Source organism: Dromaius novaehollandiae, chromosome 12, assembly GCF_036370855.1.
Source record: "Dromaius novaehollandiae isolate bDroNov1 chromosome 12, bDroNov1.hap1, whole genome shotgun sequence".
Taxonomy (NCBI): Eukaryota; Metazoa; Chordata; class Aves; order Casuariiformes; family Dromaiidae; genus Dromaius; species Dromaius novaehollandiae.
Window position 1 is genome coordinate 8,275,800 of NC_088109.1, and position 13,199 is coordinate 8,288,998.

General features: G+C 38.0%; 1 protein-coding gene across 2 annotated transcripts in view; it reads right to left on the reverse strand.

Annotated features, from left to right (window-relative positions):
- NUP210 (nucleoporin 210) overlaps window positions 1–13,199 on the reverse strand; it is a 93,494-nt gene that overhangs the window by 24,924 nt on the left and 55,371 nt on the right. For both annotated transcript variants that reach the window (XM_026099549.2, XM_064518866.1), the window contains 8 exons: window positions 10,838–11,036; window positions 9,210–9,355; window positions 6,776–6,997; window positions 5,317–5,490; window positions 3,825–4,017; window positions 3,444–3,550; window positions 1,334–1,438; window positions 1,101–1,202 (listed from right to left, as the gene is read on the reverse strand). In XM_026099549.2, coding sequence (XP_025955334.2) covers window positions 1,101–1,202; window positions 1,334–1,438; window positions 3,444–3,550; window positions 3,825–4,017; window positions 5,317–5,490; window positions 6,776–6,997; window positions 9,210–9,355; window positions 10,838–11,036 — 1,248 coding nt within the window. The remainder of the gene's footprint in view (window positions 1–1,100; window positions 1,203–1,333; window positions 1,439–3,443; window positions 3,551–3,824; window positions 4,018–5,316; window positions 5,491–6,775; window positions 6,998–9,209; window positions 9,356–10,837; window positions 11,037–13,199) is intronic.

Consider the following 13,199-nt stretch of genomic DNA (forward strand, 5'->3'; position numbering starts at 1 on the left):
AAAAAATCCCCAGCATCTCTGAATCCACAAAATACACAAGGATTTGTCTCTTAACTAATAGAAAGCTCACAGTTAAAGTATTTACAACTTTGATTCACAGATGCTAATCTCACTTCCACACAGACACATCTCAGTTTTATAGTTCTCATAATCATTATGCAGTATTTGCGATCAAGTTCTTATTAAATATTTTGATTGTGTGTCAGTCTGGATTCTCTTGGAAATCTGACTCCTACCCTCATATAAGGCATTAAGATAGAAAAGGCAGTTAATTATTTCTTTCTTGACAACTGCCAAATACACCTGCTATCTGCCTTGTAAATTAAATTCAATCCATCAGAGCAGCAGATGCAGGGAGAGACATATACTGTACTGCATACAAGCATGTAGGTCAATAAGAACTCCTGATAAGGGACTCAAATAATATACATTTCTTGTTATGACTGAACATGTTTTTTTTTTTTTTTAAGCTGCAATGGTACTGATACAGAAACTTCATTCTATATGCTTATGGAACAGCAAAGATAGCTAAAATGGACTGACAGTTTTGAAAGAAGATGTAGATTGCCAGTGTACTGAAACACAGCATATGTCTATCATGCAGCTAGCTTTATTGCTATGATAAAAGATAATTGTTTGAGCATATATTTTAGTTCATTTCTTACCCAAGTCTTCCTTCTGCTCTAAAATACACAATTAGATCATTGTAATATATCACTATAGTTGATTATACTTTCTTCTCAGACTAAATAAAAATCTGAGATATTAAAAATCAAAACATAAGACATGTACTTTCTCACATCTCTACTAACAGGTCAATAAAATTAAATAGGATAAATATGAAAGAATGAAATCAATATTTTAGTCAAATAAGCTTTATTTGTCACAGTCAAATAGGCTTTATTAGTTTTCTAGGAGATTGGTAGTTCTGTTGAATGCCTGTAACCTCTTCACTATGGCCTAGAGGCTGCACGCTGCAGAAGCATGAGTCTGAATTCAGAAAAAAGTTACTCCTTCCAGTCCCAAAAGTGACACACAACAGAAATAATCACATATTCAGATCACTAAAAAGACATATAATAATAAATTACTTCACTTACCAGAGCAATACCTTGAGTTTCTTCATGAGCCACTCTTACAATATTTGCAACACTTGTGTTAATGAAAAAATATCCAGAACCTTCTCTGATGAACAGTTCTGCCTAAAAACAGAAAAGCATACAAAATAAGATTGTATCTTTCTAGAACCTTGCTGAAACTGGTATCTTTACCAATGTCATAATTCCCATCATCATCCTCTTCCAGTTAAATAAGCAGCACTAGAATTCATTACCTGGATCTCAGGATGATTGTAAATGGAGACATCGGTAGGGCTCACTTTCACATCTTCTACTAGTATTAGTTCAACAATGGCAGACACTGGTAGAAGAGGTTCATACTGAAAGAAACAATTTTATTTACCAGCTGTTATACCAAGCATCCAAAGTCAGAAAACAGTGCAAGTCTTTTGTATACGCAGAGAAGGACAGGTAAAGCAGATGAGCAAAGAGCCAGTGCCTGAAGAAAAGTTTAGGTTAATATAACATCCACAAAAAAGTCAAGTAACTGGCTTTGCTGCTCTCTCATTTCTGCACGCGTGGTTATATACAGGACATGCTGCCATATTCTGCGTTATGTCCAGGTCAAAGAACACAGGCCTATGCATTAAAGATTTGCCAGGAATAATTAACCATGTCTAACATACCAGGTTGGCCTATTAACTCAGAGACATGTTATAAGTTCTCACAGAATGACAAAGCATTAGAGAGGATATTTTCTTCTATTTCAAGATCATCTTTTTAGGATTCCTCTGAACAGGCCACCAAAAGAAGTTCTCCCTTACATATAAGTACATAAGCACTAGACCAGATACAAATCTAATCACTTACTCCTAATACCATTAACTTAAATAGGGAAAATGCTTTTTAGAGGAAGTTAGTATTATGTACCCATTTCACCTAATTAGTAAAATTACTTCCTTGATGTAGAAAGGATGTCATCTTTTCCTAATGACATAATAGGATGCTCCGCTTAAACAGGGAACAATGATCAAGACATCTTAATATACCATCAATTAGATTTTTGAGTTTTTGTTTGCAAGAAAGTATGGACAAGTTTGAAAGCTGAGTACAGCAGACTGCTTCTAATGTATTTGAAAACAGCAGGCAAATCATGCAGCTTAAACAAACAACACATGAGCCTTTGTAACAGTAGCAGAAGCGGCATCTCCAGCTACTCTTCTCCAACTAACCAAGAGATTCCTCCCAAGCTTAAACACAAAGACTAGGACTTAAGAGAACTTCAGAGCCATTTTGCATGTGTGCGCACCCACAATGAAATACAACATACTTCTCTGAACTCAGGAGGCAATGTTTAGAGAATTCACTATTCTAGCTACTTCTAAATGTGTGAGAGAATATTGAATATTGGTTTAATAAGGCAGAGCACAGTGAATAACAAAACACAGCAGGACACCAAACGCTCTTATTACAACTCAATTTTCCTGAGAGGAAAAACAAACAAACCACAACAAAAAAAGAACCCAATAGCTTAGAAGGCAAAGGACTGGATCTCTACTCTAGTAATTGTGACTAAGTTACAGTCAAAGTCTTCAGCAGCCATGCATCTGCACCTTGCTTGCCAACAGGAGCAGACGGGGAAACCTCACTGAAAAACCAAGAGCCAAATGGCAATACTGATTATCTTCCAAAGAAATTTCATACCCAGATGCCAAACTTGGGCCACACTAACAAAACTCTGGGTCACAGGGTATTTCACATTGCTAGTGCCCATTTGTTACCCGCTTTGAATTAAGAGTACTCCAAGCTGCGCTCCAAGTTTTGCTCTTCAGACAGAAGTGAAGTCAAAGTACAAGAGTATTAATCAAAGCCCAGGTTTTACGTATAGTCTGATGATATCAGTCAGCTTTTGCTTTGCCCATGCAGAACCTCTCTACTCTGTTTTCCAGCAGAAATCATGAATACATTTGCTTTCCCTGGTGACAGCTGCACCGAGCACATGGTTGCTTTAGTGAAGGAAAAGCAGCAGAGCTCCACCAATTCATTTAAATTTTTGTTTTGATTTAGGCTTTTAAGTGAAACAATTCTTTGTAATCCCCTTGTCCAGATGGTACAAAAAAATATATATATATACACACACACACACACATATATGTGCGTGTGATATGAATAGCAGAAGGTAAGGGAGGAAAAAAAAGCAGGAACACTCATGTATGTTATAAAAATGCAGTGGTATGAATCTATCTTCAGAAGCAGCTAATGAATTGCCTTATTTTTAGATTATTATGTATTATGCATGCATCACTGAGGAAATACATATATAGGAACACTATACACTAAGCATTGTGGGGAAATACAGACAAAGAAAACCCAAGTTTGGAGTACCGGTATTTTCACTTCAGCTGCCTTGAGATGAGATTGCTGGTATCCTGCTGCAGTTGCAGAGATAGCAGTGGTTCCAGACTCATGGTGAACTAAAACAGTTTGCAAGCCTGGAACAAAAGAAAAATCCAAATGAATCTGATTATGGGGAAGAAGAAGATGAAACATACACTGTTAATATCTTATACTATCATTTTAAACAATTTTTTTTAAAAACACACTTAAAATGTGTGCTGAGGACAAGCTGCAGTATGACTTTCACAGATTACAGTAATTGGTGTTGTCATTGCTGTTGTTTTCTGTAAATCAAGCTCAGAAATTTTCTAACAGGATTAATCCACGCCTTCTTCAAGCAATGAAATACTCATTTAAACTGATTCGTACCGTGCATTTTCTTTTGACCACTTGCATCTTCCTTCAGTGTGAGCTCCATTGGCATATCAGGCTCAATATTAGCTAAGGACATTTTCGTTGATTCCCAGATAACACTAAGAGAACTGAAATTATCAAATTTACTGCCCTGTTGGTCATACACAGCCAAGTCCAATACCGGATTGCGATAATTTGAAACAGGAACCTGAAAAAGGAATGAGGATTTTGAACTGAATAGATGCGAGAGTAATTTTAATCATTAAAGAAAAAAGTTATATTCTGAGTTCCATGAGATTTGTTAAAAGATCCGTTATGTGAGAAATGCTCATTAAAAGTGAGCTATCGATGCAGTCATTAATCTGTACTTCAACTTGGAGAGTTTTCTGTTTCAGGGTAACTCACTGCCAAACAAATGAAAGCAAAAAACACATACAGCCTGAGTAGTCTTCAGAGTTCAAGCAAATTAAGAAAAATACTACTATTACCCAGAAGATACAGATCAGAAGTCTAATGTGCATCTTGTGAAAAGTATGAGTGATAGTAGTGCGTGTTTCACTACTGATGTAGTGAAATTAAGTCTGACGCATACAGAGCAAGAAAGACAGTTGAACTCAAGAATGACTTATAATATACAACAGTCTCCTTCCCCTCTCCTTATTAAACAGGAAGTTAGTGAGATTCATCAAATCAGTATTGATTGCAGTTTTATTAAACTAGGATTTCTTGTATATATGACTGGTGATATTAACATGACAAATACAGTGTTTACTCAGCAGACAAGATGTGCTTGCAGCCATTTGGATGCAGAGAACAGTTCTTTATGCTTAATAACCTATACCCAGGCATTGTCCAGCTACTGGGGCCTAGATTTACAAAGCTGAATGCACCTGGTGTCACTGAACAATATTCCCCGGTTATAAGACTGCTTTACATCTGCTGTCTTTGTTCCTGTACAAATATGACACACACAAATGCACTCACGCAATAACAACTGCATAGTAAAGTTTGTCTCTATATACCGAATGGAATAGTTCGAATGAGATGCTATAGGGAAGAAGGACCTTCCTTAGAAACAGTTGCTGGCAAACTTTCTAAGAAAGCTGTGTGTGTGCATGCGTGCTTTTCTAAAGTTTGTCCTGTTTTCCTTCTCCTCTCCCTTTCTGCTTATCCTGCTTTTTCAGAGAACACAGAAAGGTCTCCTCACAGGAGGACTTTTCTCAGAAGCCACAACCCATATGCTTTTGTATATGCTCTTATTTTCTGATATGGTCCCTTTTATAAACATATACTTGAACAATCACCACAGGAATCTCATGCCAACTGTTCTCTGCAGAAATAGAGAACAATAGATTGTGTGTTGAACTAGTGCCACCCAAACACTGGAGTTACTGCTGCTCTTGCAGCCTTCAAGTCAGCTGTTTTGTGGTATTTCTGTGCAACAGTCCAAATACTGATGGCAAGTTATAAGAACATTGTTCTCCTGTCACTGCTTTCTCAGACTTACCACTTGCTTGTTTTGTTGCAGCAAAGGACACGAGAGATCAATCTGAGGACTTGTATAAACAGGAGTCAAAGTGAGTCGTGAAGGGACAGCACAGATAAACTTCACAACAGCAGGCTCAACTGCTGGAAAAGGATTGGTGATTGTGGGATTGTTTCCAACTGTTAAGGCAATAACCTGTACAATCAGGAAAACAGGAAAGTGAGAAGAGAAAAAGACTACTAGTTCAAGCACATTCATTTCACACATCTCAGTAATACTGCGGTGTTGGAATAAACAAGCAAAAAGATGATGTTTGTGGATTTACAGCACCAATGAAGACGTACAAAGATGTAAAAGGAGACATATTTTAAGAATGGTTCCATATCATTATCTGCTGTGAACTGTTCCTGGGTTTTCATGTTTATTACTATCAAACTTAATTCAAATGACAAATCTTTCATAACTTATGAAGCCAACAAGCTGTTTGTTTTCTTGTCACCAAGAATAGAATAGCTCAAAGACAATAATTATAATCACTTTATCATGTTTAAAAACATCTTATGTTCTATTTTACATTCCCTCTTTACTCCTCAATGAAACACATATGATGTAATCATGAAGCAGGCTATCCCAGTAGGCTGAGGTAGCTCTGGTTACTTGTCTTAACCACTGTTGTGCTCATGCTAGCCCAAACCATACAGATGTGATCAGTGCTGTACAGTACAGAGGACAGCAGCCAAGGCATGCAGAGCCAGAGACAACAGCAAGATGCTTGTTCCTTTCTGAATTTGCACTTACAGAAATAGCAGTGTCCACCGAGGACATGAGTAAAACAATTTGCCAGCCACACTAAAATGCTTAGCCCTTACAAAATCACAGGAGAAATAAACATTAAAATCAAAGCTAAATGCTTTATAAACTGGCCAGCATCATTAAAGCAGGAGAAATCTCTTCTGCAAGCAGCAGAAACAAAATCAAGTCGAACATGACTATGGCTACTTTCAAAGGCTGCCTAAATATTAGGCTAGCATACTCATATGACTCATTTATTTGAAATCAACAGAATTATACTGGGCCGTAACTTGGTTCAGAGGAGCAGGTCAGACTGACAGGTCAGCCTTCTGCGGCAACCTCCTGTAATGATCTTATTCATGAAAATCAAAGTAAGCTGCAATTATTAGGATCTATCTGTTCTATTATCAACCACAACAAAGGTTCCCGTGGCTTTATACTGCAATAAACCCATCATAAACCACTCGCTAACCTAATTTTATAAAAAGCTTACCCCTAAAACCTGTACCAGCATCACAACAAACAAAATGCATAAGCAATGTACTTATCCGAGTTCCTTACTAGCTTTTTATAAAAAGTACTCATTATTTAAAAGCTATATGGTATCATAAATCTGTCTGAGGCAAGTCCTCAATTGCCTTAGCTCAGTGTTTGATGGAGAACAATATAAATACTTTCTGGCACTTACTTGTTCTCCCAGGCTTTTGCAAGACGCTCTAACCCAATGCTGGATATTATTCCGAGATGTAGGAAGTCCAAATAAAGAGAGACCAATACTATGTGTGTCCTCAGCAGTGATGTTCCTGAAGAACTTCGAAGGCTCTTGTACCCATGGTCTGGGTCCTCCTTCAAATAACAGATCTTTAGAGGAACCCAAAGTCACTAAAGCAACAGATGGAGGATCAATAGTCTGAAATGAACAACAGTTATGAATTAATGATTCTATTAACATGTCTTATATTTCGATAGAACGTTCTTTTGTGAAGTTCACTTTCTTAGTTTAAGAGCTATATTTATTTATTATTTTGATTAGGTTATGATTTTTCATAGAACAGTTTGTAAGCAACAATCTGTCAGGTTATATCCAATGGACTCCAAGAGTCTGAAGAAAAATATTTAGTACATTCTAATCCCATCTCTTTGATGAAAAACTACAGCAAGGAAAAGATATTGAATACATGCTTTTGAATATATCCAGAGAAATAATTTTCTACTACATTTTTAAAATAGTACTGTAATGACTGAAGTAATGTCAAGTTTTACTCTTTTTTAAAATCCTTTCACTTGACAGTGCTCTCTCCAACAGTTCTGTGCATGTAATCATTCTCCTACATATGACTTAAAGTTTCACTTCAAACCTCTACAAAAATTCCACTCTGATGTACATCACCAGGACTGCCTGTGCTGTTAATCACCACAGAAATTAACTTGACATTTTAATACACAACTATCATTTGCAGCTTGTGTTCCACAACCTCGTTTTTGTCAGAATATGGTAAGAAAGAAGTAGTAACCAGCATAAAGGATGGTTAATTCTTTCTGTAAGTGCTTGGTGGGAGGCGCGTGAAGGATTGGCTATAAACATTCCTCTTTCCTCCCAGTTACTCCTTGGTTATACTTGTACTATAGGTAAAGGTAAAAACCCATTGGAAAATTGTCTTCCTGCTCTTTTGACTCCTGTTTGTCTTTCTCTCACTTTTTATGCTATAAATTCCTTTTTAATGGATAATATCTGACAGCAAAATGCCTGGGTCCTCCTTTTCTGAGGATCACAAATATTTCATTCTACTGATAGGAGGGAAAAGAAAATTTGGAAATCACTCTTCCAAGCTCTTTCTTAATACATATGGGCTCTGCTAAGTACCCTAGAGGCATTTAATTTTGTACATGAAAAGCAACATTATAATGCCTCAAGGGGCTTTGTTAGGGAATGTGAATGATAGCATGCATATGAATAATTCCTAATTAAAGGGACTAAACCTTTCCACGTTGACTGCCAATAGCAGAAAAGATTACATACACTGCTCAGGATGTCTCAGCATCTTCCAAGTGTTACGTTCTCTGCGATTCAAGATCTTTGACAGAAAAGCATTTTTAAGAAGTAGTCATCATCACACTCGCACAGTCATATGACTTGCACAAGCTTTTGTTCCAGATGGGGGAGAGGGGGGAATACTATGGTCAAACATATTGGACTTAAGCTTTGTGGATTCAGTGCTTGATCTCTAAAGAGAGAGGGTAACATGAGCATACTGTTGTATTTTCACATACTGACCTCGTATTCAAATTCTTTCTTTCCAAGTTTTTGTTTCAACTGTCCAGCAGTGAGATATATTTTTCGTATTTACAAGGAATCAGTTAAAAAAGCCAGTTGAAAAACAAAGGCTTTGAGTCTCGCATCATTTTCAACCCACTTAGAGTCTGATGAAGACGAACTTACTAATTCAAATAATTATGCTGTGTACAACAAGACATGCCCAACTTCCGAAGGATTCAGTTTCATGAATGAATTGTCTAGGTGTTCTTGTAATACAAAGCTGTTTTTCAAATTTCTACAGACTTTTTTTTTTCTCTTTTTTAAAGAAGGAAGATGGCTATGAGTGAATTAGAATTTTTAGAAATCAGGTTACTGCAAATCAGCTAGAAAGAACTCAGTGTTACAGACAAATGTTGTTATCCCTCACCCTCAAAATATCTGCTCCTTTGCAGTTCACTCTGAAGAGGTCTGACTCCTATTACTGTCCTGCATGTTTCTACAGATAACAGCAACTGTGACTCTTTTGCCATAAAATCTGAAAAATGGCCAGGAGTATCATGTTCACTTTCTTCTTCAAAACTTGCAAAAACCTGTTAGTTCACTACCAACTTACCCATTCCTCTATAGTTATATCTTGCAGCGTTTACGTAGGAAAACTCCAGTATATGTGCTCCATACAGAAAGGGTTAAAACATGATTCTCTAAGACAGATCATAAGTTTTTTCCTATGAATCAAACCACCACCTCAATTTTTTTACATACTAGTTACATAATATCAGCTTGCTATTTGTCATTTAAGACATTAAGAGCTGTTTTTTTGTTTGTTTTTTGTTTTTTTAAATAAGCGCAGCAAAAAAAGACTTACTTTTAATGGTAGATAGGCAGCAATGGTGATGCTAGCACTAAGGTGCACACGACCGTGGGTGTAACTAACAACAAGTGTTGTGTATCCTTGAGTTTCAGCTTTCATTCTGACTCCACTACAAAAATCAGCAGTCGGCTTAAGTCTCCCTGTCAAAAAAAAAAAAAAAGCACCTTTGGATAGAACTGGCTATGCATTTTAATTAAAATTCTAGATGGCTTTTCTTGACAGAAATATTTCCACCAGAAGTATGTAGATCTCACCAACCAAATGGGTAAAATGCTCACAGTCTTTTGTATCAAACCCATCACTTACTGAAGTATCCATATCTCAAACTTCTTTATTTTCACACTGTCCTAAGCAGGACACAAGTCTTTTCTCTGAAGTACAAATTAATATAGTTTTCTTAATTGAGTACTTTTATTTTGCTGTTTTCAAGTGAAACCGGCTTGTAATTAAGTCAGCTTTCCTGCACAGAAGTATTGACTACAACTGAAGTTTTCACTGGCTGAAGGAAAGGTATTATCATGACATTTCTCAGTTTTTGTGTACATTTGCTTTTTTTTTTCCTCTCCTTTTTCTAAAAAAGCACTACAACAGCTAATTATGTAGTGACATTTTAAAATCGCTGCCTCTCAGGCACACAGATGGTACAATGCAGACTGGTTTTACTGGCTCAATAGCACAGGAAAGAGCTTCCATTCAAGAGGCACTTGGAAAAAGTAATAGTACATCCAAACAACATACTGAATTCAGCAGACACAGGGACAAACAGGTTGTTCATTGTCTGCTTGGACATTAATGACAAACTGTCCAGTGTCCGTTAATGGCAAACGGGCAGAGGGGGAGAGGGGGAGAGGGGCAGAGGGGCAGAGGGGCAGAGGGGCAGAGGGGGAGAGGGGGAGAGGGGGAGAGGGGGAGAGGGGGAGAGGGGGAGAGGGGGAGAGGGGGAGAGGGGGAGAGGGGGAGAGGGGGAGAGGGGGAGAGGGGGAGAGGGGGAGAGGGGGAGAGGGGGAGAGGGGGAGAGGGGGAGAGGGGGAGAGGGGGAGAGAAACATATTCTACACTCTTAATAAACCCGACAAGATGTGCTTCTCAAAGCTGCGAGCTTAAGCTTAAGAATGACACAGCTTTGGCAAAATTTAAGCAGCTGGTCTTCGCTTCTTGGAAGTGAATAATGACTAGTGCCTTTATAGAACTGAAAGGTACAGCTGGGCAAGTAGGGCTAAGCGGTTATTAATTTTAGTATTCTTGCAAATCCTCCAATTCACCATGAAAGCACAATATACCTGGACCCCTCTGAGGGGAAAACCCATCAGCTTTGTTATAGCAGCACATTAAAAATACTAAGGCAGTAGAAAGGGATGTGGGAGACTGCACATTCTTCAGCATCTAATTGCCAAAAGGCTTTCAGAGTCCTTTAAAACATCAAAAATTTCAAAGGGAAATTCTGCTGCATAAGAAGTAAGTACCTCCTCAAAACAACATCTCCTGTCTCCTCAGACCCCCACCTCTGAAGTAAAGCACCTCTCTAGCGATCCTCTACACAACAATCAAAACAGTAATTTAAAGAAGATACGCGACTTAGTAACATTTTAATTTAACTTTCAAAACAGTGAGGGGTTAAGTCACCTTGAAGCGGTGTAAACACACCACGGTTTTCTACTTCCACAACTAGATCGAAATGTGAGCAGTCACTCAGCGGGACTGTCTCGCCCGTTTCAACGTTTGTTAGACCGTTTATGCGCAGGGGCAGCTCCAACGTTTGCCCAACACGTGCTTCAACTTGACAGGGCAGGAACTCCATCCCACTAGGTTCAGTCACATACACCTGAGGGAGGAAAGGAACAAGACGACAGAGATGCACAAACAACTCCACGGAAAGGTGCCAGAAAACAAGACTTCATTATGGTCTCCTCATTTTCCCTAGCCCTTGTATATACATCTCTTAACAGCTAACTTCCCTCTGACAGCTGGAAACAATTCCTCTCAGATTTAACATTGCTACTGTTTCACCTGACAAGGAAAGGTAACAGAAGGTGCCAGGAAGATTTCTCAACCATTTTAGTCCTCTTCTCTCATAACAGTCCAAGGTCACATTAGCCTAGTGATCCTTTTGCTACTACTTGTATTAATTCTCTTTTCCGCCACCTCCCTTTTGCTGTATAGATTTTAAAGTGTGGATTAAAGAGCGTGACATCTCCAGGAGGCACTATGACCAGCTGGGCCAGACCTGGTATCTGAACTTGAGTTCCACAGCATAAATGTTTGAGCTAGACCTCAGCAAGGCTCCCGTGGCCTTCAGTCTGCATTGCTGATAGCGGCAGGTATGTAGAAGAAATTACGGGAACCAATGGCCCAAAGATTTTCTTATAGGCTTAACTCTTGTTGTATTTCTGTTGGCAGGGCATTTTTAATAGTATTTTAAATCCCCCGTAATATATCAGAGATCTAAAATAAGTAAACACATCTAGTGCCTTCTGCTTCCACAAGTAATCCTTATGTCAGAAATACCTTGCAAATCAAAAGGATTACTTCCAAAAATAAGACTAGCAGAAATAGATCTTAGAAGCTATTATATCAGTTACATTGATGGACAGGCCTTAAGTGTATTGTTTGTTACTCTGATTTGCTACTTTTTCAAAAGCATCAAAGAATCTTCCAAAGATTGACTGCAGGTTGCATAATAATTGCTGTGATCAAAGCTTTCCATCTGCAGTACCTAAACTTCTTGACTACCTACAAATGGCTTTAGGACAAATTGTTGAACCCTGCGGTACAGTATTAAAATTGCAATCATTGTGAACACAGTTAACTATTCCTAATACTTGCTCACTGAGGTCAATAAATAACTCTTCAGAGTTATTCAAAGAAGAATGTAATTCTTAACACAAGAACAAAGATGTTAAAGAATAACCTATTCAGATTGTGCAATACACAGCTCTGAAAGCTCACACGGAGAGAAATATTTTCTTCCATCTTCAAGCTTAAATTTATGTTTGAGGATAAAAGGTTTTAAATAAAAATCCTCACTCCTAAATCTGGTACACTGGTAGCTGTGATACTGGTACAAAGCAGCATCACTGGAACCTGGGTTATCCAGGGAGCAATCTTAGAGCAAGTTTGTAAACTAGGTTCTGTGTAAGTTTTAACAACCAGAACAGTCATTATTTTAAATGTGATGTCTATCTCAAATGCATCTTGTAGAATTGACATAATTAATCTGAGCAGAAAAGAACAAACTAATTTGCCCCTTAAAAAACAGAATTGGTAGATGCAGTTGTTTCAAGCAGAATTTTGTTAAAAATATCTTTCCCAAAACACTCATACTAACAAAAAGATTTCTACTTACATACTTTTCTCTTCATTATGGGACAGACTTGGCAGTCTTGACCAAACATTTTTTAACACTTTTGCTAAAAGGTACTCTGGTGCAACAGAAGTGCAATACAGAAGCTACAGCTATGCTGCACATGGGAAAACTTAAGAGTGATGAGATATTTTGTATAGCTAATGTATGTAGATTTAATCCAATCATTTGTTCCCCACCAGCTGCTAAATTGCATGCATGCGTCGTGGAAGGAACGTATGCTGCCAAGGGCTTGCTAGACTTGCTTCCTAAATCAGCTGCTGTGCTTCCTCAGAAACCAGGACCACCATCTTCATAAAGCCTTAACCAGATGGAGGTTGTTTGCCCGCCTCAACAGTATCTGTGTGGCATAATCAAGCCTGTTTTATTTATGACTATGCATTTAGACAAAAGCCTAGAGTCTCTGGACTCTGGCATAATCACATGTGTTCAGTATATTCTCTTACTTTTATTCAGGTCAGGAGCAAAATTCTCTTCTCTGTCAGGTTTCCATTCCAGTAATTAGCTCTTTGCAAAAGGCACAGAATTGAAGTACAGATTCAAATGCCTGAATTCAGGATGTGCTATTGCTGCAGAAGCTGCATTTCATAGAAATGTGATAGAAATATCTCGCTACTGCTCCAA